Source organism: Cordyceps militaris (genome assembly GCF_000225605.1).
Source record: "Cordyceps militaris CM01 unplaced genomic scaffold CCM_S00002, whole genome shotgun sequence".
NCBI classification, from domain to species: Eukaryota; Fungi; Ascomycota; class Sordariomycetes; order Hypocreales; family Cordycipitaceae; genus Cordyceps; species Cordyceps militaris.
In genome coordinates this window covers 3889679-3915534 of record NW_006271970.1, presented here as the reverse complement: position 1 = coordinate 3915534, position 25856 = coordinate 3889679, and the positions used below count along the sequence as shown (strand labels likewise).

The following is a 25856-nucleotide window of genomic DNA, read 5'->3' as shown; positions in this document are numbered from 1 at the left end:
CACGATATCTGTGCCGCTCACAGCCTCATAGCAAGGATGGTGCCAGCCCGAGGCTTAGAAGGAAAAGGCAGGAGAAGAGGCGAAAGGCAAGCCCGTTATCCAGAAGTCTTAGAGTCGCAAAGTGGCAAAACAGGCTGCTCATGGTTGCTAGAATGAAGGTTACGTATTTTAGTTCATGCTTTATTGGCGGCGCGTGCCCGTCGGCCCGCCCCAAGTCGGCCAGTGGCCCTGCTGCCTACTACGACTACTTTCCGTGTGAAGAGCATGGAGACAGTTCACGAGATGGAAATGGATGACTCTTCTGACTTGCACGAGTTGCAGCCAGGCCATCACATGAAAATGTCCTACAGGATTGGTTGCCTGTTGTGGTTAACGATGAGGGATATCGGAGCCGACCAAGAAGCTGGCTTCGTTCTTGTTGGCTTGATAATTTTTGCATTTGGTCTAGCGGACGCCCAAGTTACGAGTTGTTTGAAATTGGGCGCGTCCCCGATGACCGGAGCAGTCTGTGTTTTTTTGGTAGGACATGTGAGCAAGTAAGCGAACATGGTCTGGCTTCCCTGGTGGTGAGAGCCAAGCGCAACATGCTGGCAGCATTGCGAGGGGCTCCTGGTTTACGTGGCAAAGTAACTACCTAGTTAGAAAACACCATCAGGCCGCCCGCCCGTTCAGGCTGTCTTGTCATACGTAACTATTCTTTGACTAAGAATAGTGGCCACATGTCGCCGGAGAAGTCGTCCCCGTGCTAGCCATGCACGCACCGGTGTCCAATATGATTCAGCCATGAGAAGGCGGGGTGAGAAATGACGTGCATGCTCGGGCTGTGGCCAATGACTACAAATCCCCATCATCGTGAATTATTATGATAAAACTAGCAGTGGCTGCCTTTTTTGTGTCAGGGCTCGCCCGGATGCGGCTGTTGGAGCCTAACTAGGAGTGGGGGCGGTGATTTTGGGTATTTGTCCCCTGAATTGCCATCGCAGGTGATAGGTGATGACTATTGAATCATCGGAGGGGATCAGTTGATGAACAGGCTTGGTACATAGGGCAGCTTGTAGGAGGATCGGTGTGCCACGGGTGTAATTTGGATCCCGGAAAACTTGACGCTGGCCGGCTGGAAGCATTATCTTCAAGGCCGGCTACGTTTTGCTACTAGGCGGGCGAGAAAGGCGAGAAAGGCGAGAAAAGCGCCTAGGCATGCCGACGAGCAGAGGCAGGGTAACTAGGCGGACAAGACACACACTACCTAGACAGTGGACGCATGATATCAGAGACATGGCAGCCGAATTCCTTCCAGTCACTGCTTGCACGCCAACGAGCTTATCAGTAGAAGAGTCTTGCATAATTAACTTGGATGACGTTTGATACCCAAAGCATTTCGGCGATTAGACTAGTTAGCTTTCTGAAACAAGACAATTCCACACATCACTGCCCACAACAACCTGCGTGGCTTCGGGCCCCGGCCATCTTGAACAGAGCGCAGCAGAAGATATCGCACACGCCGTAATGGTATATCCCAAACTGAAGATAGGCAAGAGCTGCCTTGTGCTGTTTCCACCGGTTCGGCTCGAAGCCACAGCCATTCTCGCCGCGTGCTCTGTTGGCCCCCTCTCGAAAGCAACCAGCCTTCAAGCATCTCAGGCCAGATACGGAAGGCGGTGAACCATGAAATGTAGGGAGCCACTCACCATCAAGGATTACCAACAGCGGCTGCAACTTTATGGCGCGGGATGTAGAAGGCGTGTGATTCTGCCGAGCGGCCGAACATGATTTATTCACCATGGCAGCTCTCAAACCCGGAGATGATGGAAGGCATCAGACCCAGAATGAAAGAAAGCAAAACCCGTGAAGCCGTCAATTCCTTCTGGCGCTCAATCATGTGAAGGTCTATTCATCGGAAGACTCCAGGGTACCGGGCTTCTGGAAAGTAGATTGCGTCCTCAGGCACCAACAAAGCACAACGTATCAGCGCCGTCAACGCCCTGACATGACTTGCCAGTGTTGCCACGGATGTACCGGTACTCACCCATGACGCCAAGCCAAATGCAGTGGCGGCCAAGTGTAAGATGTTTTACCATACAGTAGTTGCCAAAGAGTATCGAGTACAAGAGAAAAGTCCAAGCAACCAGTGATGTCAGGCCACAGCAAAAACCATGCGTACCCCGCCCGACATGCAGTGGCGACTGATGCAAACCCCTCGCTCCCAGGTGACGCGATTTATGACTTATACACGCCGCCAGACTGTCCACATTGGCGACGACTTAGTTATAACTTGCGGGGAATATGTACCAGCCCATCCCATCCACCATGGTGAATGAGAGGAGTCATGTTCGCCACTGCCACTGTGGCAACGACGGCCAGGCCTTGTATTTTCTGTTGTTGAATGAGCCGCGTCCGACTTGAACAGTTGTCTTGCTGCTCGCCACCGATTTTGACGCCCAACCAATGTCCAGAGACCAGAGATACGCCAGAGCGAGGCAGGACGGCGCAGAGGGCTGACGCGATGCTGTGCCTGTAACAGAAGCGCATTTTTACAGTTGAACGCGACGAGGACACCCCAGATCAAAGAATAGAAGAGTTACATATTAGTTACGAGCGGTTTGTCAAGTAACTAGGCAAGGAGAGCTCGACAGCCGACATGCGGCGCTGTGAGGTAGTTACCAGGTACAAGGACATTCTGGCGCAAACACGGTGCCTCATTGCAGCCACGCCCAAATGGCCACTTCCTGGGTCGTGCCCCACCCCACCGGCGGAGCACCTGGGCTCGCCGTGGCCAATCGAGAAGCGGCGGGCAGCGGCGCTAGTCTGTTTCTGAGCGCAGCGCCGTAGCGAGTCGAGCCCAGTTAAATCAAGGGGAGTCTTGCGGTCCCCCTTCAACTGTCTGGCCTCACCAAGAGCACCGCCTTCTGCCTCACTCTTTGGCGCAGCCAAGTCTCCCCTCTCTGTGTTGCTAGGTATCTTTCCCACTGACCAGCCATACAGGCGGTACTTGGCAACCCACCCGCCCACCACAGAGGCCCCCCCCCCAGCCTTTGTCATTCTCACTCGTCAATTCCTCAAAACTAAGCCGTGACCCTCGTCGTGACTCTTCGTTTCCCCCCTCGCATCGAACTGCAAAGCCGTCACGATGAAGTTCGAACTCGTCTTGTAACCGACCAGCGACTCCTCGAAGTCTGCTTTGGTTCATCTCTCCACTCCACGGCGCCATACTCTGACATATTATCGACATTTTTTTTGTTTTATTCTGTACTCGTTATTTCCCCTCGCCGGCGCCATCCTTTCGACGACTGCACTTGCTTTCCCGCCAGCTGGACGCCTTTTCTCGATTTTTACCAGCCAACCACGCACCACGCACCACGCTCGCAGCGACATTCACTTGTACCTTGCGACTGGGACGGGAAAAATTGTTTTGCAAACGCGCACAGCCGCGTCAAACCCAACACGACCTCTAGGACGTCGATAGCAGCGAAGAAGAAGAAAGACAATACTCGGTGGAATCATCGGGAATTCATCCAACTTTTCCTCGTCATACCGACAAACCCGCAAGAACTCTGAGCGAACGCTTTATTATTACTATCGTGTTACTCACATCGACCCATTTCCTGCCGCCACCACCTACAGCCCAAAAGGTGCCTGGCGTCTTTGTCTAACTAGACTCGCCCCCCAACAGCGCTGACACCAGTCGCCCCCTCCGAAACCGCCTGTGGCCCACCCACTACCGGCTCTTCTCCTAGGGACTACCTTGGCTAGTACTGTGCCTCGCTGCGCCGCTCAGCGTCCGCCTGGCCACCACCCGCACCCACCCTCCACTGGGTTCACGCTCTCTCTCTGCCTCTTTTGCCACCCGTGCAAAAGAGTCACACAGCCGCCTCCGGTATCCACACACCACCCGCGCCTCCCAGCCTGTCGCCATCGGCCTCGCCTTGTTGGCCTCCAACGGTAAAGAGTCACATCTCTAACTACCCGTTCCTCCCCCCTCCGTTAAATACCTTCTTGGTCGGCGCTTCGTCATCCTGCAGCCGCACATCGCCCACCCCCTACGTGCACATCACCAACGGTCGCGTCCTTGCCGTCGCTCCAGGTTTCCCACTCACCACTCACCACGCCCCTCGCCACCACGCAACACCAGTCCTCTGCTGAATCACCAGCTTCTGACTCGATCATCTCTGTGTTACTTCTTCCCGCCAAATGGTTGACTTGATCTAAAACAGTCTTCCATACCCTTCAACTTCATTTTCTTCAGATTATACAGTCTTGACGAAATGCCTCTTGCACCCTACACAACTATCCCAGTCGCCGTCTCTGCCTCGTCTACCGGTCCCATCGTCATTGCCAAGAAAGCCTTTGTTGGCCCCGACATCTAGCTTTCTTCTTATCCTGCACGCCCCGGACACAGCTCATGTTGAGTAGCATCTTCTCATGCTTCCACATCGGCTAGCTCTACTTCGTCACGGTAACTCTGAACTTTTGCTCAACGGTAATTCACGATTCGTCTCTCGGTTTCACATAGCCAGACGGCGACTGGAGTAACACGATATACGGCTTGAAAACCAACACACCCCTTTCAAGCCCCGTCATATACAATATATACATCCTTCAAGATGCAGGTCGACAATGCCATCTCGCCGACCTACGTCTCCATCCACAACCAATATGCCACCTACAACAACATCTTGACCTCTTCCGTCTCGTCCGCCAACTCGACTTGGTCTGACACGGCTTCTCAATCTTCTGATGACACCTCTGTTTCGTCTACTTCCGACTCCGACTCTTGCGACCCCTACCACCGCACCACCCACGCCCTGCCTGCCCAGACGGTCAACTATCGATGTGCTCCCACCAAGGCCCTCATTTCTGAGCCTCTCCCCAAGGAGCTGCGCCAGAACCCACGCCGCTCCGGCTCTGGGTTGCGCGCTCGAGGCGCCTGCCTTCCCTCGCTTGTCCGACAGTGTGACCGCAAGGTCAACTTTGTCGACTCTCTTGTTGGTATGTTTTTGTGCAATACCGTTTGCTACATCTCCTCTTCAGAACTCTCCTCTCACACAATCACCCCTACAGACTCGTCGACACAAATCGTCGAGGCAATTTGGCCCCTTTCCTCGGCAGCATGCCGTTCCGAGCTCGGTAGCAAGGCAGTCTTGCCTCTGCGCACCTTTATTCAAGAGACTCTGCGCCGCTCGCGCACCAGCTACTCGACTCTCCAGGTCGCTCTGTATTATCTTGTTCTCATCAAACCCCATGTTCCCAAGTACAATTTCACCATGGAGCAGCCTGAGGATCGCCATGCTGACCGCGCCCTCCAATGCGGTCGCCGCATGTTCCTCGCTGCCTTGATTCTCGCTTCCAAGTACCTCCAGGACCGCAACTACTCCGCTCGGGCCTGGAGCAAGATTTCTGGCCTCAACACCAATGAGATCAATCAGAACGAAATTTCTTTCCTCCTCGCTGTCAACTGGAAGCTGCATATTGCGGAAGATGTTTTCCAGCGCTGGACTGAGATTGTTCTCAAGTACACCCCTCCTCCCTCGCCCCCCTCGCCCGGCCCGACCCAAGCCGTGTCCCAGCAGAGTATCGAGTGGAGGAATCTGATTCTTAGACTCAACCCGGAACTGACCAACATTGATGGTCTACTCCCCCACGCGAGCCCTAAGCGCAGTGATCTCTGCGCTCTCTCTCCCCGCAGTATCCTCAACCCTCCTACGAGTGCTGCTCTCATCGCTGCCGTCGATGCTACCCCCAAGGCTTTCACCTCCGCTCCCGTAGCGGCTGCGGAGCCTATGGACGCCCCTGCCTACTTTGCCGGCCGCCCTGCCCCTGCTCTTGGTCTTCTTCCAACTCCTCGTCTGACCCCTCGGACTAATGGTCTCTGCACTCCTGCCGTGAGTGTGGGCTCCTACAAGAAACCTAGCGCCATGTGCCTGGCCATGGCCCAAGCCAGCTCGGTCACTAGCACGCACCACCTCGACCGCCTTCCCAGCTCGGTGACCTCGTCTCCTCAGAGCTACTGCGTGCCTCGCCGCTCTTCCCTAGCCAACTCTGTCTCCACAGCCTCATCTCCCGAGTCCATGATTTCGGATGTCTCTCGGTCTTCCCGCTCCTCTTCCATTTCGTCCGTCTCGTCCCTCGCTAGCGCGACCCTCAACTCCAAGTTGATGGCTTCGTCGCGATTCCGTGCGGCCAAGGCGATGAATGAGAGAACCTGCCAGAAGCCGACTGTTCCCTCCGTTCCCGAAGACTTTGATGAGCAAACCTTTTCGTCGTCGCCCGAATCGCACACCGGCCCGGTTGCGAAGCTTGGCGGCCTGTGCCTCGATACCCCTATGGCCAGTCGCGAAGAGAACCTCGAAGAGATGGCTAGAGACCCCGTCTGCGATGCCGCCCGCGCTCTGCAGGACCTCCACCACCAGGATCTGCACTCTGCTGACTCTACGCCTATTGCTCGCGTGAGCCGCAAGCGCACCCGTCCTGCGCTCATGGACGACTGCCTCCAGGAGAATGTCCGCCACCTCCTACATGGCGCCTACCCCACCCCCGAAGTTTCATGGAACATGGCTTCTACCCACAAAAGAGCGTGCTGCTCTACTGAAGCCGTCACAGGCTTCCAGACTACCAATGCTCGCTCAGTCCTTGATCGGGGTACGGGTATCTGGGAGGGCATTTTGAACTAGAGCTTGATAAGATGGTTTACTATAATACCTATAATGGTCCACACACATGCTGAAAGGCTATATGCGACGCAGGTGTTCCTATACCGTCGCAATATCTAGCATCCGTATTATCTGTTCCATTTGTTCCTGACACAACACTTTCTTGTTATACTTGTTATACTTGTTTTATTCTGGGATGGAGAACGGAGTCGTGGCAGCTGGTGCTTTTCTGCGATACCAAAACGCCTTGGTGAAGCTCCTTTTCGTCTTGATTCGCCAGCGCGTTGATGGAACCTGGGCTTGTCCTGCGCATCATGACGGTCGCACCAGGCCGCCCACGGTTTTGGTTGAAGCGTCAAAAGGTCAAGAAAATTAATAATTGCATGTATCGTCCAAGGATCCGGACATGATATAGGATGATGATTAGCGATGAATAGTCTCGTTGAGGAAAAGGGGATGATGTAGAGTCGTTGATACTTGTACGAATATAGACGATTGGCTTCACTGTTTGACTAGTTGAAACGGGTGATGGGTTGACCTCGGGATGCACAAACGTGCGGCTTGATGGCCATGAGTCGGTGTGCCGACGAGCCGTGCGGTTCATCGGCATCTCCATGGTGGAGAAGAGGCTGAAATCACGCAATTGATACAGGGCGTTCTGAAAAGGGTAACGCTGGGGAAAGGCAAAAAAAAAAATAGACTCGTCTGATGAATGAAATGGCGTTGCAATTCGTCAATTTTTTTCCTTTTCCATGTACCAAACACACCTTTTCTTTGTGTTGGCGGTCACCTGAAGCACACGGGTAGCACGAATCGACGTCGTTGCACTTTTCGTCATCGTACATCTATCTCTCTTAGTCTGCTGTCGCGTGCCTGCCCGCCCACCCGTGTCCAACCCATCCACAAGTCGCGTCTCGCGCAAAACACTCGTGATGCGTGCTCGTTCTGCCGGCGCCGTACTCTCGCGCGTCGCGGCGGCACGGGGTGCAGCGACGCTGTCGACAGCGACGGTCACTGGCACCGCACGCAGCCACAAGGTAGTCGTCGTCGGCGGCGGCACGGCCGGCGCGAGCGTGAGCCACCAGCTGCTGCGCGGCGGGCAGTACGCGCGCGGGGACGTGGCCGTCGTCGACCCGGCCGTGTGGCACCACTACCAGCCCGGCTGGACGCTCGTCGGGGGCGGCCTCAAGGACAAGGACGACCTCCGCCTGCGCATGACGGACGTGCTGCGAGACCCGCGGCTCACCCTGTACCCGCAGGCCGTGCGGGGATTCAGCCCCGCGGAGAACGCCGTCACCCTGGCCTCGGGCGACCGGCTGCAGTACGAGCAGCTCGTCGTGTGCCCGGGCATCCGCGTCGACTACGGCGCCATCAAGGGCCTGCCCGAGGCGCTGGCCGACCCCGACCTGCCCGTCTCGACCGTGTACGGGTACGACGGCGTCGACAAGGTCTTTGGCACCGTCGAGCGCCTGCGCCGCGGCCAGGCGCTCTTCACCCAGCCCGCCGGCATCATCAAGTGCGCCGGCGCGCCGCAAAAGGTCATGTGGCTGGCGCTGGACCACTGGCGGCGCGCGGGCCGGTACAGCGCCGGTGACACCGCCGCATCCGACATTCGCATCGCGTTCGCCACCGCCCTGCCGGCCATGTTTGGCGTGCCCAAGTACAGCGCGGCGCTCGAGGCGCTGCGGCGGGAGCGCGGCGTCGAGGGCCTCTTCCAGCACGACCTCGTCGAGGTCAACGGCGACCGGGCCGTGTTTGCGCGGACCGGCGAGACGGCGACGGTCACGCGCCGGTTTGACCTGCTGCACGCGGTGCCCAAGATGGGCCCGCACGCGTTCGTCGCCGACAGCCCGCTGGCCGACGGCGCCGGGCTGGTGGCCGTCGACCCGGCGACGCTGCGGCACGCGACGCACGCCAACGTCTGGGCGCTGGGCGACGCCGCGGGCCTGCCGACGGCCAAGACGGCGGCGGCGGTGACGGCGCAGGCGCCGGTGCTCGTGGCGAACCTGCTGGCCGCGGCGGAGGGCAAGGCCCCGACGGCGGCGTACGACGGCTACACGTCGTGCCCGCTCACGACTGAGTACGGCAAGGTGCTCCTCGCGGAGTTCCAGTACGGCGGCACCCCGAAGGAGACGTTTGCGGCGCTCGGTGTCGACCAGGCCGTGCCGAACCGCGCCTTTTACCACTTGAAAAAGGACTTTTTTCCTTGGGTATACAAGAACTACATGGTTAAGGGCACCTGGGGCGGCCCCAAGGGCTTCCTCCGCTAGATGCGAAAAGGGAAAGAGGACGGGAAATAAAAGGGGCGATTAGAATGATAGAGATCATGGCAATGGCGAGGGGCCGACGTTGTTCTCTGATTTCGGTTTGTACAATCAGCAAAGTTAGAAACGGGAATGGAATAATAGAAGGGATCCAGAGTTCAGGACGTTGCGTGACTGACTGTGCGCGACAAACAGCTACGAATTCGCATTGACTAGCCTGCATAAGACACTGTTGGCTCATTGTCTCCTACTTCAAGAGGCAGACATGACCTTTTCAACCAGATATCAGATCGTCTCGGATACGCTTGTGTCGTCGGCCAATTCTTCCGAGTGTCCTGGTGACGCTTCCGAAGCGCTTGCGTCGTCGCCCGCTTCTTCAGATTGTCCCGATACCGCGCCGCCGGCCGCAATAGTGACGCCAACGGCCTGAACAGCCGCGTTCACGACCGCCACCCCATAACCGCCTGCCCCTGCGCTCTGCAGCGTGGCGAAGAGACTGCCAGCAACTACATTGCCGATGCCGCCATGCACGGCGGCGGCTGCAGAACCTGCGTGCGGGGTTGTTATTCATTTGGACACAAAAGAGCATGCTCGGTGGACTCGTACCTGCGGCGATACCGTTGGCCGTAAAACCAGCCAAACCTAGGATCGGAGCGGCGACGAGGGCTGGTGCGGCTACTACGCCAACTCCTGCCGCAAGCACACCGGCAGCGATGGGATGGGCCGTGGTGTAGTTTGAAGCCTGTGATTATTTTGAGCGACTGCCGCGAGTTTTCGTGTCTCCTGCGTGCTCTTACCTTTTTTGCAGCGGCGCCCAACAGATCCTTTGCGAACTCCATCTTGATTGCGGATGAAGAAGAGTGATTCGAGGTATGCTTGTCAGGTTGCAGAGTCGCGCTCGGTAACGCCACAAGCTGAGACGAATCGCAGATGGTGTTGAAGCTTCAAGGAAAGGGTCTGTCGTTCGGTTTGAATTTTTGGCGTTGAATAGTTGCTCCGGTCGTTTGCTAGATGCTGGGCAAAGTTGAGTGAATGTACCGCAGGCTGAAGGGGTCGTGTTCAAAGCTTGTTTACCAGCCGGTCGAACAGCTATTCAAACAGGCCGACAAACAACAAGGTCAAACAGCCGTCAAACAGGCAGCTGGAAAGCTAGGTGGGGTTGGCAGAGCATTTGGTGAATGACTTGCTGAGGAGTACGTGACTGCTTATTGACTGGCTGAGTCACTCATGAACTGATGACGCACCGAAGCACGGCATACAGGAGAGCCCCTTCTTCTGGCGACTTGCTGAGGAGTACGTGACTGCTCACTGACTTGGCTGCGTCCTCATCTTTATCTTACTATACGGACATAATTCACTCCTCTCGGTGCTAGTCGCTCTGCCAAAAGTGCATAGGTGCAGGTACTATAGTGATTGGGGTTGAATGTTATGGATTGAATGCTGCAGCCTGTGGCGATCTGCCGGCTCAGCAGAGAGGGAAGGCGTCGATGGCCATCCTTGGACGAAAGATGGAGAAGGCGGGGAAGAGAAGGCGGGGAAGAGAAGGCGGGGAAGAGAAGGCGGGGAAGAGAAGGCGGGGAAGAGAAGGCGGGGAAGAGAAGGCGGGGAAGAGAAGCCCGGGAAGAGAAGGCGGGGGAAGATGATCAACAACAAACAGGCTACATACACCCAGAAGAGTGCAAACGACAGATAGAAGGGGTGGGTTACATGGCTTGGTTATTCTGATCAAGCCTCGGCGGGGAGCTGTGCCAAAAAAGCAAGACATGCGCCTACGCGACCTACCTATAAGTACAAAGTACAATGCTGTGCTAGCTGACGCTGCTAGCGGCGACGGTTTTGACTGCTGGCGGCCGGCCGGAAGCGTCGCATGTCGCACTCTCGATGGATCTTTTTCTTCTTTTTTTCCCTTTTTTTTTAAACCTCTCATCGCTTCCCGACTTGGCGCTTCTGTGCCTGGTTGGTAGCGACAAGCGCAAGGGCTATGCGCTAGCCCTGACACGTTCTCCTCGTGTTGAACAGTCTTTTTACTTACTACAAATTAGGCAAATTAAGGTTAAATTCATGGTAGTATGGTGTGGATCCCGCTTTTACTGCTAATTCCGCGACACCTCATGCTTGCCCTGTCCAATGGTCGCAGCATGTGTAGGCTCGTTAGGCTGCAGCATGTAACATGGCAGGTCTTCATCTTTCATACCTTGGGTCTTTTTTCTCTCTCTCTCAACCATCTTCACCTTCCAAAAATGGGAAAATGCGCCCATCTTCCATCTTTCGGCCCAACACAGCCCTGCATCACCCTGATGAGTGGCGAGCTGAAACAGCAATAATGAGTGACTGCTTGCATCCAACTGCACCTTCGTCTACGGAGCCACGCAATCTTCCGCAATGATCCTCGGCTTTCCCTACCGAGTGTGTCCATCCATCATCCAATGATGCCGCCCCCACCGTTCCCGCCACTGAGACATGTAATGTAGTCACGCGCATCTCAGCTTTCCCTGTTATATGTAATGCTTTAGAGACATTGCTTTGAGCACGTTTACAGCATACTCGTTGCAGCTTTGATTCAGCATGCGATATGCAACATGCTAGTAAAAGGCACACATCACCACTCAACTGCAGACCGAATCGACGCATGGCCTCCCACCTGAAATAGTACATCAACATCAAAGTTTTCTAAAACCGCCATATCATTCCAAGACAAATGTCAATAAAGTAGGACCGGCTGTCCCAGCTTGCCAGGGTTCTTTTGCGCCGTTGTGCAGTTCAGCTCTTGGCTTTTGTCTTCATCATTTTTATCCGACATAACAAGGTGCCATACCACCTGTCGTCTGACACGGTGTACGGTGTACGGATGAGTTATATGGAGCCATGGACTGCATCGTGAGAACAAATGGACTGCGTCGTGAGAACAAATGGTGAAAACAAGTGGTGAGAAAGAGTCGGCAACGGGCTGGACAAGGCACAAAGCAGCCATGACGGCCGGTCATTGCTAAAGTATCCCGCCTCGGCATCGTATAAATGCCCAATGCACAACTCTTTCGCCGCGGCCTGTCGTCGATACACGTCGTAGCTGCTACGGCCTTTGTCAAACGACAATGGGGGGGTGACCTACCAGGACTCAATCGTTGGGTATGGCTTCTCCTTCACACCGAGAAAGACAGAATGTGGCTGGCTGAGCAAGTTGATGTCGTAAATAGGCGCTGCACACGATGCAGCATGTATGCAACGCAGGGCGAGAGGAGTGAGCTGAGTCGTCACTGATCCTTGAATGGAACGGCGTCCTTGAGCTTGCACGCGTCTCACGTCCTATTTAAACTGTGTCTAATCCCCAGAGAACTCAACCTTTCATCCTTCCATCTCATCACTTCACTCCTGCACTCCATTCATCTCCCATCCAGCATCAGAGAAACACTCCGCCCCAACACATCACAACCCCGTGAGACCACTGCATACATCTTGTTGTACACCTGCTTCGCAGATTACGCAAGACATCACCATGGCTCATAACACCTACATCCCCCGCCGCAAGGACTGGAAAACAGTCATCAATGAGAGAATCGACCTCTACAAGGCAGTGTCCCGCAGTGGTGACACGACAAAGACGGATTTCATTCTGCTCCATGATCACCTCGCTCATGAAGACCATTACCGCACCATCACCGGGGGTCCCTGGGACCAGATTGAAGATGCCTTTGAAGCCACGGAGGAGTGGCACAAGTTGCATTCAATAGCCAATGGCGGCATTCACACGGTGGCGAGCATGTATCATGATGTGCACGAGAGCATGGCAAATCTGAAAGCGAGCGGCGAGATCAGAGCGGAAGCCTGGGAAAAGCATCTCAATGACCAAATCAACGCAAAGGAGAAACAAACCCACGAAATGTGGGAGAACATACGGAAGGCGGGCCATGATACGATCGCGGACATGCCCAAACCCAATCGAGACGGCGCCGGCAGCGTCTTCATTTCTGCCATGGGGGCTGTTGCGGATTTTGCCGCCAAAGCTGTCAATTGGCTCAAAGGTGCGGTGGCGTCAGTTGGCAGCTGGCTTAGAAATGCGTGGCAAAAGATTGTGGGCTTTGCAAAAACGGTCGCCAACGGGTTCGTCACTGCATGGCACGCCGTGCTGAACTTTTTCGGCGGCGGTGGGAACAACAACTTTGCCATCCTGGCCTCTGAACCCGCCGTCCATGTCCCGACGGACTCTGGCGAAGGTTGCCGCAACCGCACCAGCTCTGACGGCCGCCACGTTGGCGACCACTCTCATCCCCAAGCCGGTGGTGATGGTCGACATTCAGGACGTGCGACGTCTGAATAACGAACGTCGCTCCCAACTTTCTGACAAGAAAACCCGACGGGGCATAAGGGTCATGTGAATGCCAACTCTTCCTCTTGAACACCAAAACAGAGAAGAAAAAAATACGAAAAAAAAAATTCCTCCCCTTCTTTCAACATTTACATTGAAGAGGGTCTTCAACAACCTTCTACAGCATTGCTTTTTTCCCCGCCTCTCGTTGAGGCCCGCATTCTTTACCCATTGAACAACACAGATGATTGGTTTGATGTCGAGCACTTTTGTTCATTGTACAGTCTACAGGCGGCGCTCACGTGTAGCCTTCTGGTCTATCTAGGCTGAAGTTGTGAGGCCGCACTGGCATATGTCCTAAAATACTACTAACCTTGGTCAATCTGTGATATGGAAAATTAAAACGATTCAAGAGCAAACTTTCCCCCCCGGTGCAATTGACCCTGTGACTAGAGTAGCGCATGTTCATGATTAGTGACGGCATAAATGTCAGGCCCATACTTGCAATGCACGCGCTGACTACTTGGATAGTTACACCCACTGCACATTTAACAAAGCCATAAATGGACAAGACTCTTGGCAAGTGGAGTGTACAGTGGGATGCTATAGATTCCGTGAGATTTGGCACAGTCCTTTGCTGATGAACCAAACACTTGTTCAACTCAAAACGTGTCTTACCGAGACGCTCCCAATTGACTTGAGTCAGGCTTTGCGGGCCAGGCATCCCCTCCTCGAGCCTCCGGTATATCAAATAGCGAAGGCAAAATAGCCGAGATATATCATATCGCCTTTTCTGACTTGAAGAAGAGGAGAAATGACAGCCTTGTTTTGGATCCCCCCTGACCCCATGAACGTTGCAACTATCACAGAGCACTGCCTCAATACCCAATAAGAGGGCTTATCTTATCCACACCAACGATAAGCGTAGATAGGCAATAACCTCAGGGAACCTAAGACAAAGCGTCGCCTTATAACTCCAAATAACGTGGCCTAAGGCTAGGAATCGGGATATATAAAGTGATTATTTATCCCTCATAGCTTTATCTAATGTAAGGCTAATTTCCCTATTATCTTCGCGTTCTATTATTCCTCTATGCTATGTTAGCTATGCTGCTGTCTTATGTAACCATAACGACGCTCCATAGCAACGTGGTATCGCGTTGCAGCAAAAGCGGGATCCACACTTTACTGGCATGAATTTGACCTTAAGTACTGTTCAACAGTAACTATCGCAGCAGCCCGATTAGGAACGGGGCAGTGGATAATGGCAGAGCTGATTCGTTGGCTTGCCGACCAGTTCGAGACCCTAGTTACCCGTCGAATCGTTACTCCAGGAGCCATGGTAACACGGCCGATGTACTGACTCTGTACATAAAGCAAACTTATTCCCTATATCATAACGGGTAAAATTGAATGGTTGCGGTATGAGTCTAGACTTATTCGCCGCCAAGGCTGTCTAGTGTGTCCAGAGTCAGTTCTAATCACCACTATAATCTATACTTGTGTATAAAATGACAGACAACTTGGATAATATGATACGACGGTATAATACTACCGGGAAATTAGTCTGTACTAGGCGAGGGCATGTAAATAAATCGTTGTCAATTGAAATGTATATGTAGTGGTAATAAATTCGCTTATTAGTAAGTAGAGTAGCCCTACGGCAATATAGTAGTATACGCCATACATTGTTCAGACTTGAGAGCTTGAATACAAATCGTGGCAACTTTTTTCGCGGTTTATTGACTTGAAAAAGCTAATTCACTATATAAGCCCGATCATAATAGAGATGTATTGTCATCTTTCCGACTCACGCCCATCTATAAAGCAGCTCAGCAAAAAGTAGCTTCTATAGTCTGCGACTTTATATGCCAAGAGTAACACAACGCTGAAAGCAATGCTATATGGGTATTTCACTTGATGAATGACACATACTCGACTCGTTGATACAGACTCACATTGGCAAGGACAATACTGCAATGAGTCGCTCGCAGAACGAGTTACTTGTAGCACGAGGTGACTCGTACAACGAGTCGCTCATAGGCTCAAAAGTATAAAGATGACATTACTGCCGATGACCTTCGCTTCTTTACACAAACACACACCATAGCTCCAAGAACCATCCTCTACACATTACCTTTTACGCAGAGTACCAGTTTGTACACGACAAGATGCCAGCTTTGAAGAAACTCTTGACCATTCTCACGGCGGCTCTATACTCATCAGCCCTCGTGGGAGCTGCTGAAGAGCAGAAATATATTGTCGTTCTCAAGGAGGGCATTTCGGCGCGCAGTGTTGATTTCCACATCGCACAGGCTCGCAACATACACAGCAACTCTCTCGGCCGCAGAGAGCTTGACCTCGCCGGCATTGAGGATACTTATTCTATCGGAGACTTTCAGGGCTATTCTGGCACCTTTGATAATGACACCATCGCAAAGATCCAAAATCTTGCCGAGGTACATCGCCATGGCACACCAACCTCTACTCTACGCGTGATATCCTGTTGCTAACTTCGAAGCATTTAGGTTGACAGTATTGTGCCCGATCAAGCCGGGAAGGAGCTCGTCTTGGTCAGACAGGATAATTCAGACTACGGCCTAGCATCAATCTCTAATCGAGGCCCGGCAGCTACCTTGTATCGGTATGACGACACTGCTGGAAAGGGAACATTCGGGTACGTCGTCGATAGTGGCATCCAAAGCTCTCACCCAGAATTCGAAGGCCGAGTGACCCAGGGATACAGCTTTGACGGCAACTTTGATAATCCCACACCCCACGGAACCATGGTTGCTGGCGTTTTGGCCTCGAAAACCTATGGAGTTGCCAAGAAAGCCGAGATTATCAATGTTCGAATCTCTAGTGCCCAGCAGAGAGTTACCGAATCATCAATCCTTGGTGGTATCAACTGGGCGGTTAATGACATTGTCGACCGTGGGCGAGTTGGCAAAGCCGTCATCAACGTGTCACAGAGTACGTACACAAGAAACAGAAGCCGAGTTGTTGGAAAACAGAAAAGGCTGACTACTTCAAAGCGGGCGGAGCCAACCCCAATGGCCCTTCGCCAATCAATTCAGCCGTAGAGGCTGCGTTTCGACTTGGAATTCTCACCATCGCTGCGGCGGGCAATGCCTTCGGGACAGTTGAGTCGGAATCCATAACACCCGGCTCGGCGCCGAATGCACTCACAGTCGGCGCTATTGACAAGAGCTGGAAGTTTTCCGATTTTTCCAACCATGGAAAAATGGTGGATATTCTGGCCCCGGGAACAGACGTTCTGACCATTTCGAGCAAGGAGGCAGGAGCGGTGCGAACTTCTGGAACATCGCTGGCGGCGCCGTACGTGGCCGGCATCGCGCTCTACTTGTGCGCCGTGCAGAATTTCCGCACGGCCAAGGACCTGACGGACAGGATCAAAGCGCTCGGCACGCCCGGCAAGGCCAGCAACCTGCCGGCCAACACGGTCAACTTGGTTGCCTACAATGGCGCCCCGGCCTTGGATGCCGGCACCGTGGTGTTTGAGCCCGGCCGCGAGTTGCCCGAGGGCGCGCAGTGAGTGATGACAGACGGCCCGGAAGCCGGAAGAACGATCTCCCGTCACCCAGTATATCCGGCAACATGTCCGTACCATACAACCAGATAGAACTTACACAATACAACAACTTCACCTCTTATCCTATGTGTGCCTTGTTGGTTCCATTAGTGAGAGCCCGAGAGGGAGGCGGAGAAGCAAGGGAAAGAATTGGCACATGTACTAGAATTTACCCCCTATTCAACATAGAAAGGTAGTTAGTAACAGCGCGTTGTTGACAAATTTGAATCCTCAGTTGGAACAAGGTGACAGTTTTAAGTGTGACTATCGGGAGCCCTCGCCTAGTACAGACTAATTTCCCGGTAGGCGGGCCGGGAATCACCTCCGTTCTTTAAGGATACAACACCCGGCGATGCTCGACCATGGACTGTTATATATATGACCTCGCACTTCTTTCCAACGAGAATAGTTGAGGGCAAGGCGGGGAAGAGAGGGTGTGTAAGAGAAGGCGGGGGAAGATGATTAAACAGATGGAAGGGGTGGATTATCTTAGATATTCTGATTGAGCCCGCCGATAAGACATGCGGCTACGCAACCTATTCGAGTGCCGCAAGCTCATGCTGCTCGCTACAATCCTATACGAATTGGTCACGGAACTAGGCCCTTACTACGCCCATACCTTCCTGCAATTAGAAGCGCAACCCCCTATTGAATACGAGGGGTACATCAATAATTCCTCAAATATTTCGCGCAAATAAATACATCAGAGAGGCGCTTCTCGCAGAGCGGTTGCCAGCCCGTACCCCGCTTCACCAATCCTACCTACCATGGAGATGTTTTCTTGCGAGCTTTTTCTAGTTACACTGAGGTCAGGCATCCACGACCCGGAACATCACCCCAACTGGTTTTCGGCTGCGTCTCGTATTACATCATGGTAGCCATGTTCCAGTTCAGCCGTGTCTCGGCATGGGATATCGTCGGCTGTCACCAGTACTGCGATCTACCGCTGGCAGTATCTTGCCGCAAACTGAATACATTGCATGATGCAATGCATGAATACGTCAGTCTGTACTCGTTCACATGTCACGTCCAAACTCACCTGAAACTACTTGAGCTATATAATCCCCTACAACCGCCGCATTGACACAACCGAACAGCACCACATCCCTCACTGTCCTGTATTGTTTTCACGCACCTCTCACGCACCTCTCACATCATTTCGCAACCCAAGTCATGGCCAACGAATCCAAGCTTCAGCGTCGCGCAGAATGGGCTCCGCACAAGGAGGTACTTCTCGCCTGGCCTGGCTTAGAGGGGGTTCTCAAGGATCATCCTGAAAGGTTGGCAAGGGCCACGCAAGAAGTGTCAAACATTGCTGAAGCCATCGCCAACTTTGAGCCCGTTACTCTTCTTGTGGGCAATGAGCGCATTACCGAGGCTGAGAAATACTTTGCCAAAGTCGATACACCGTTCCCAATCAGGCTGCACCGTATTGAAGGCGCAGAATTGGGCATATGGCAGAGAGACATGGCCCCAACCTTCGTCATCAAGTCTGGAACAGACATTAGCCTTGTTGGCCTTGATTGGAACTTTAATGGCTGGGGAGGTCGATACCCGACTGCCACGACCACGAACCTGGCGAGAACGTTCCTGCAAGACGTCTCAATCGAGCGGATTGAGACCTCCATTGTGACCGAAGGTGGTGCCCTCGAGGCGGACGGTGAAGGAACTCTGTTGGCGACGGAAAGCTCAATCATCAATGACAACAGAAATCCAGGCAAGAGTCGTCAAGATGTTACAGAAGAGCTTCAACGTACTCTTGGAGCCGAAAAGGTCATCTGGATCCCTGGCAAACCGGGCGCCGACGCCAAGGACTGCCATATTGACGCCCTAGCCCGTTTCGCTAGGCCAGGTGTCGTCTTACTGAGCAAAGCCAATGAGGTCACGCCGGGTGTCAGGACCACCGTCTATGAAGAAGCTCTTGAGATGCTACAAAATGAGGTTGATACAAAGGGTCGTCCGATGGAGATTATCGAGATAGAGGAACCCGACCCGGAGCTCTTCTCGGCGGGCGGCTTCGGGGATGATCCTGCTGTTCGAAGCTACGTCAATTATGTGCTGGTCAATGGAGGCGTTATTCTGCCACAATTTGGCGATCCGGCTCATGATGCTGCCGCCATTCGAGTGGCGCAAACGGTCTTTGGCGACGAGAGAAGGATCTACCCCGTTCTGATGGAGGAACTGCCACTTTTGGGAGGCGGACCTCATGCGGCGACGCAAGAAATCCCCATGTTCCCATAGTTCCTCTATTCCTCTATTATCCACGCAGTCGGCACCTGTATCCGACCGTTTCAAGGCAACTAAAGCCTGCCGCCGAGGTTCTAGATAACGTTGAGATCCTTCAATGAGCGAACGCGTTCTTGAGAATTTGCCTGCAGATTGAATAGTGGCAGTTTAAATTGATAAAATCCCCAAATGTCGAAAAGTACTACTGCAGTTGTTTGTCCGCGAACCTCCATAGAAAAGCCTAAATCATAGAGCAAAACTCCTGACCAGGTCCTCTTTATCAATGCTATGATTGACCAGTCCCCAAAACTGCCCCTTCTGCCGATACAGCTCAGCTGGCTTGCCAAATTCCACCACTTTTCCGTCCTGCATGACAAGCACCTTGTCCAGCTGACAGACGGTGGCCAGCCTATGAGCAATTACCATGACTGTGCTATCATGCAGTGCTTCTTGGATCATTGTCTGTATCACAGCGTCTGTCTCCATGTCGACGGCACTTGTCGCCTCGTCCAGGATGATAATCTTCTTTCGCGAAAGTATTGCCTTGATGAGACACAATATTTGTCGTTGGCCTTGAGAGAGATTGGATCCGCCATCGTTAACCATGAAAGACAAATCAGGAATTTCTGCATCGCTCTCCTTTTTTGCACTTGCGGCTACGGAGAAGAATCGGTACTGCTGCAAAGAGGCAACTAATTCCTCATCAGAATAAACGTTATCCGGATCAATGGTGGCACGGAGGGAGCCACGAAAGAGATGCGGATCTTGAGGAATGGTAAGGATTCGATTGCGCAATACCTCGAGTTTGACACGAGAAATGTCAACTGAATCGATGAGAATGCTTCCGTGCCGTCTCTCAATAAGCCGCGCAAAGGCCAACGCCAAGGTCGATTTCCCCGCGCCTGTTCTGCCAACTACGCCAACCGTCTCACCGGGCCTGATGATGAAAGATACGTCGCGCAAGGCATCAGAAAGACCAGGGCCGTAGCCAGCCACATAGTGAGAAACGACAAGATCGCCTTTGTCAGGCCACGAAGTGTCCATGTTCAAACCATCCATTGGCTCCTGTTCAAGGCAACCATATTCGTGAACCCTCTCAGCGGTCCTGAGGCTGGAATCCATTGAGGATATGTGCTGAAGAAGGGCTGATACCGTACTGCCAAGCTGTACAGCAAAGGACAGTGCCGCACCTGCAGCGCCGCCTTTCGCGTTGGACGCAATAATTGTGTAGCAAGAGAGTGCAACGTATATGGCTCCCAGAAGTCCGAGCTGAAATTCTGTCACAACACTGTGTAAACTATTATACCACGTCGCCGACGCCATATCATCCAGTAGTTTATTTGCCCGTTGCGAGAAGTGATTTTTCACCCCATACGTGCGCACCGTCGAGAGTCCATCCAGAGCGTACAACGAACTGCGATGCTGCGCAAATGCAGATGTCGTTTTCGAGTAGACAGAAGTCAAATATTTTGTTGCCGGAATGAGTTTTTTTCCAATTTTGAGGAACAGCCAGAACAGAGCAATCATGGCAGGAGTACTGTACAAAGATAGCGAGGCACTATAGAACTGTAAGCATGCTTGAAAAACCACGTGAGGCTCGTCGGAAGGCAAAAACTTACCTACTCAATAGAACGGTTATGAGCTGGCTACAAAGCGCTAGAAAAGCACCGATCGAATAGGTCAAGTCCTCATCGACGATCCTTATATCCCGGTCACAGCGCTGAAGGATATCACCATGTGAAGTCGATTCAAGCCATCGGAGTGGTGCACCGAAAATATGCTCCATCATGCGATAAAATAGCTTTTTCGAAGCAGCTCTATAGAGTCTGAACATGAAGAGTCCTCGAATAGACATAGTCAGAGTTGTCAAAGCACTCATCACCATATATGCTTGACCAGGCGAAAGAGAATAAGGCGTCGAAGGTTCTCGAGGTTTCTCACCTTCTGACACCCATCTCTCAAGGGACAAGGACACAGAGATTGTGTTCCATTCGCAAATTGCCAGCAAAAAGATAGCTAGCAGCCAGTTTACTGCACCACCACTAGCGTTGAAGTACATGATGTAGGGAGCTAGCCGGAAGGTTTCTTCCGCTGCATCTGGTTTGCTAGCTTGGGCTGGTGTGTCGGTTGCTTTTTTATCGGGTGAGCGGCGAAGTGAGTCAAAGCTAAACCCATCATCCGCGAGAGAAGAGGCTTGGGTGCTCTGCGTGATTGAAGGAGGAGTTTTCTTCGGCACTATTTCACCGACGCCTGTTTGGTCTTGAATGAGCAGTCGATATGAGATCTCGGAATGCACTTGATCTTCGTGGTGCGTTACAAGGATACGAGTCCTACCACGCGAAAGACTCCCACAAAGTGCCTTTTCCACAATCCATTTACGAACCTCGGCATCGACAGCGCTGAGCACGTCATCCATTAACAAGAAGCTGGCGCGGGAGTAGAGAGCCCGCGCCAGTGCGATACGAGATCGCTGTCCGCCGCTGAGAGAGACACCTTTGATCGTGATGACCGTCATATCTCCGTCTTTGAAGTTGAGAAGATCCTTGTCCAGCGCACAGCAGTAGAGCACATGAGAGTAGCGTTGGGCGTCCATAGGTAGACCAAACAGAATATTGTCCTGTATTGTGGCATTGTCCATCCATGGATTCTGGGATACCAATGCGAAACTACCTGGCTTGGTCCAGTTCTCCGCGTGGTATTCCTCAGTATGTTCGCTCTTGGACGAACAAGGACGGCAAATATCGCCAGACAAAATCTTTGCTTCACCGGCAAGAGCAGACAAAAGCAAAGACTTTCCGCTCCCCGTTTTGCCAGTTACTATGCTTAACTCTCCTGCAGGAAACTCGGCCTGTACGTTTCTCAGTTGAAAAGCCGCGGTATCATTCCCTTTAGTATGCCAGGTAATGGTGGCATTACGCAAGGACAATACAGAGGACGAGACAAACTGAGAATCTTTCATTTCTTCCTTTCTTAAAAAAGCATCCAATTCACCGGCACTATTCCAGCCGGCTCTAATTCGAGGAAGTTCCTGAGGAATGGCCCACAACTGCGACTGTAGGTCCTTGAAGAGGCTGATGAATGTAAAAGCCACGGATGCAGTCAACTCATGACTCTGCTGTGCGTATAGGTATACGGGCAGACCGCTCAAAACAGCAGGGCTGATGTCTCCGATTATTTCCATCCAGAATCGCAAGAACGCAATGTCGCTATATCCTCGCACCTCTTTATCTCTAATCTGGTAGATCTTTTGCTTCCAGCACGCCTCGGCGGCAGACAGCTTGATCTGGCGAATAGCAAGAAGTGCATCCCGCAGAGTCGCATTTCGGCTGCTCATAAGCTTCCATATTTGAAAGAGAGAGGCAGTCCACCGATTCATAAATTCCATGGTGAGAGGCGTAATGGAGAGTGCCGCTGCGATGGCAATGGCAACTGACTGCCACCGAACAAGAGCGATGAGAACCACGGTTGTGAAAATTAGCTGTGTAAAGAGCCCGACTACCCGGTGGAGGATTGGAAACGCAGAACACGCGCGAGCACTACAAATGAATGTTAGCAATTGACAAACAGCGGTCGGTCACATCGGGTTCGAACCTGAGTGCATTCATGTGTAGTAACGTAGCCATACTTTGCGCCTCTTTCTCCTCAGCGCTAAGGGTGATGGTCGGCAGTGATAGGACCTTTTGATACGTCAATGACGCCAACGTGTAGCGCATGGGTACATCAATCATGCTGGTGCCGATCCATTTCATCCAAGAGGAAATAATTACGGGTAGAAGGTGGGACAGACCGAGCAGCGATGCCAAAAACATCTTCTCGCGGGTGCCACTCTCGCGCTCGCCGCCCAGATGCTGGAGCAATCGATATAAAATTAGATTTGGCCCCAGTGCAGCCAAAGAGTTCAAGATGGAAAAGCTGGACTGGAGAATCAGTGCACCAGAGTATTCTTTGAGCAGAACGAAGCCAAGCCGATGGGTACTAAACCGGGATGCGAAACGGCGATGGTTTTCTGTCAATGTTGATGTCCGAAGGCGTACAGGAAGCAAGGGTAGAAGGTTGATGTCGCGTTGTCTCAAGTCTTGCAGTCGAAAAACTTTCCTGGGCCAAAGAAAAAATAGTACTTCGATTAGACAGGCTGTATTTTGGCGGTCCACGGAACGGCCTTGAGGTAGCTTGCTTCTCTCTCTTGGAACCGAGAGGAAGATGGCCAGAAGCAAAATAGATAGCAGAATAGTAACAAGCGACTGCGGCGTGGCGTCTGAGGATTCTAAATTCTGGCTACCGTTAATGCCTTCCACAATAACGAGGAGAGCAGACGAAGCAGCCCCGTCGATGACGGATCGACAGGGTTTCGCAGTCATTATTTCTCGACATAAAGTAAAGGCGTGGCCGGCCGCAAGAATCTAGGGAGTATTAGAAAGAGGCTCTGACCAAGAGAATTAAAAGAAGTTCTCTCACCCAAGGTAGAATCCGACCAAAGGAAGTAGCGAAGCGCACGGAGGCGGAAAGGGCAGCGCACAGCCCAATGGCAGCGCTTGCGGTCATGAATAGTCTATCCCGTGACATTTTTGGTAGACCATGCTGACGTATCGGTCGAAATAGAAAGCTGAAGATGCTGTGTGCGGTCATTATACCAATCAACATGGATGCGGTGCTGATACATGGTGGAAGAAGACTGGGGTTTGCGTTTGCCCATGAGAGCAAATGCCAGTCGGGACGATTCGCACCAGCAGACATGTTTACAGCGTCAGCTACCCGAGGATTGCATTCACTGCGATGAACGAGTTCCCGAGCAAAAGGGGAAAAGAAAGGATGAAAGAATGAGCCACGCTGTCTCGACGATGCTCTCTGATGGAACCCCGCACAAGCGCTGCGCCCCCGAGCCTGGTTGTTGTGAAGGCCACAATGTACCTACCACAGCATTGTCCATGCATGTACCCATAGAAATGGCTCGTGGGCTGTGTGTCAGACTTCCTATCTATTTTGCTTGCACATCCATATCAAGAAAGTGGCGTTTGCAATTGGCTTTGAAGCTCGGTAGCACCTCGTGGGCACCCTCAGAGTTCATCTCGTGCACTCTGGTATAAAAAACAACAGGACTGCCACATGTCACGCAGGGACGACCCCCTTTCGCTCTCAGCCTGCCTGAATTGCTCGACAACTGCAAGCAAAACCGCCCCGGCTAAAGCAAGGCCGCCTGCACCAAAACGGATGACTGTCCGACAACCCGCCTCCACCAAGCCAAGGTGCTGCCATGATGTCAGGATTTGGGCTGCACACCCCCCTTCACTTAACGCTATAAATAGTATGCTTGACCGTGACGCTATTGGACAGAGTATGCCATCATTGCATACTGTGACAATGTGTTAGATTCAGTGACGAATACAGTCCGAATACGCCATCCCTATAGAGCAGCTTAAACAGACGCATGTGCCAGATAGGGTCACTGCTGAGCAGAGAGTACGACAACCAATTACTCCATTCATAATAGTTTTCTAGGTCGCTGTAGTACTTGTTTTCGCACCCTTCGGCTTTTTCATAGTCTTGATGTAATTCTCCTGGTCGAGTCCGACCTCTTTGTGCCAAGTAAGCAATTTCTCAAAATTGATACAGTACTTATTTATGGAACTATTTCGTCGGAAGTACTGTTAGCCTCGGCATCGAGGAAAGGCATTTTCCAAGTGTATCCAAGTACTTACAAGTCTGGGAAGGGATACTCCTGCTCTTCCCGCCAGTGGCGAGTTACAAGGTTCACGTTGTTACTTGAAGCACATTAGCACCATAAGATTTGCAGAATGCTGGTTCTTCAATCATAACAGTACCTGCAAGATATATGCTGAAAAAGAATGTCGGCACAGTGGTTGAGATGGCCTTCCAAATGGCCGTTGCGGTTGTTTGCGTCTGCTATTCGCCAATGTTAATACTAGTCATGTAACCAAGTGATCTAGGAGCATACCCGAGATACTGTAATACGTCCCATAGGCTGCCCTTCTTAACCTATCACCCACGGGCTCAGTAATTGCTCTCAAAACGTAACAAAATATCCACGTACGTATTCAAGCAGTGCAGGTTGTGAAAAACGTCCAGAGCAGCGACGTAGGCGTTGTCGCCTAGTCCCCAATCTTGATCTTCAAGCTTTGCAACGGTCTCCGGATTCTTTCCCATCTTGATAATTTGCTCACGCGTAATGGCAATAGGCCTGATCAAGTCGATATCTTGCTCCCATTGCGCATCGGCTTCTGAGTTCGGAAACTGGCGGGCGATACTAGGATGTTCTGGAGCAACCACGGTGCCGTTGATCAGCCGAATGGATGGTTCAAGGTCCACCAGGTCGAATATCGGACCTTCCATATTGTCAACATCAATCATCATGACTGACCAGCACGAACGGCAGGTCACGTATGCGTCGTACTGGGGTGCGCACTCACTGTAACTCGATGTGGCTCGTAGTTCTGCATTTAAAACGTCATGGCGTGTTTTGGACTTTTGAATGTACATATGCAAGTACATTTCCACATTCAGCAGTAGTATTGCAATGTTGCAAACTGTAAAGAGAATAAAAAGTGAAGTGCGCCATTGGTTGATTCGCGAGGGATTCCCCGTCATTGAAGCTCCGCCGCTGCCGTTGAAACGCCGAGGGTCAGTTGGAAGGGGAAAATAGCGATGACTATTTTCACCTCTGAGGGAAGCCATATGCAGTGCTAGTGAACACGAGTATTAGCTGTCAGCTCTCTCGCATATAATCACCTGCGGCAAGCCTGTCTCAACTAACATACTTGGTTATGCCGTAAAATTTAGGGCACGAGTTCAAGGGCTAGGATAGACGG

At 52.4% G+C, this 25856-nt stretch overlaps 7 protein-coding genes across 7 annotated transcripts; 4 read left to right on the top strand and 3 right to left on the bottom strand.

Moving 5' to 3' along the window:
• Positions 1 to 4601: 4601 nt before the first annotated feature.
• On the top strand, positions 4602 to 6668 carry CCM_03172 (G1/S-specific cyclin Pcl5, putative; the record flags this gene model as incomplete). Its single annotated transcript, XM_006668324.1, has 2 exons — positions 4602 to 4986; positions 5059 to 6668. The coding sequence occupies 2 exons, from the start codon at positions 4602 to 4604 to the stop codon at positions 6666 to 6668; spliced, it is 1995 nt and encodes a 664-aa protein (XP_006668387.1).
• A 911-nt stretch (positions 6669 to 7579) lies between these two features.
• Positions 7580 to 8917, top strand: CCM_03171 (pyridine nucleotide-disulfide oxidoreductase, putative; the record flags this gene model as incomplete). The annotated part of the gene is made up of 1 exon (XM_006668323.1): positions 7580 to 8917. The coding sequence occupies one exon, from the start codon at positions 7580 to 7582 to the stop codon at positions 8915 to 8917; it is 1338 nt and encodes a 445-aa protein (XP_006668386.1).
• A 279-nt stretch (positions 8918 to 9196) lies between these two features.
• Positions 9197 to 9750, bottom strand: CCM_03170 (uncharacterized protein; the record flags this gene model as incomplete). Its single annotated transcript, XM_006668322.1, has 3 exons — positions 9197 to 9459; positions 9518 to 9653; positions 9709 to 9750. 3 exons carry the CDS (start codon positions 9748 to 9750, stop codon positions 9197 to 9199), a joined length of 441 nt encoding a protein of 146 aa, XP_006668385.1.
• A 5443-nt stretch (positions 9751 to 15193) lies between these two features.
• On the top strand, positions 15194 to 16770 carry CCM_03169 (alkaline serine protease Alp1; the record flags this gene model as incomplete). Its single annotated transcript, XM_006668321.1, has 4 exons — positions 15194 to 15265; positions 15332 to 15673; positions 15743 to 16187; positions 16250 to 16770. 4 exons carry the CDS (start codon positions 15194 to 15196, stop codon positions 16768 to 16770), a joined length of 1380 nt encoding a protein of 459 aa, XP_006668384.1.
• A 1209-nt stretch (positions 16771 to 17979) lies between these two features.
• On the top strand, positions 17980 to 19047 carry CCM_03168 (peptidylarginine deiminase-like enzyme; the record flags this gene model as incomplete). The annotated part of the gene is made up of 1 exon (XM_006668320.1): positions 17980 to 19047. The coding sequence occupies one exon, from the start codon at positions 17980 to 17982 to the stop codon at positions 19045 to 19047; it is 1068 nt and encodes a 355-aa protein (XP_006668383.1).
• A 231-nt stretch (positions 19048 to 19278) lies between these two features.
• CCM_03167 (ABC bile acid transporter, putative) lies at positions 19279 to 23595 on the bottom strand (the record flags this gene model as incomplete). Its single annotated transcript, XM_006668319.1, has 4 exons — positions 19279 to 20569; positions 20652 to 22568; positions 22624 to 23432; positions 23488 to 23595. 4 exons carry the CDS (start codon positions 23593 to 23595, stop codon positions 19279 to 19281), a joined length of 4125 nt encoding a protein of 1374 aa, XP_006668382.1.
• Positions 23596 to 24524: 929 nt separating this feature from the next.
• Positions 24525 to 25635, bottom strand: CCM_03166 (uncharacterized protein; the record flags this gene model as incomplete). Its single annotated transcript, XM_006668318.1, has 5 exons — positions 24525 to 24657; positions 24729 to 24791; positions 24852 to 24933; positions 24986 to 25026; positions 25082 to 25635. The coding sequence occupies 5 exons, from the start codon at positions 25633 to 25635 to the stop codon at positions 24525 to 24527; spliced, it is 873 nt and encodes a 290-aa protein (XP_006668381.1).
• Positions 25636 to 25856: the final 221 nt, after the last annotated feature.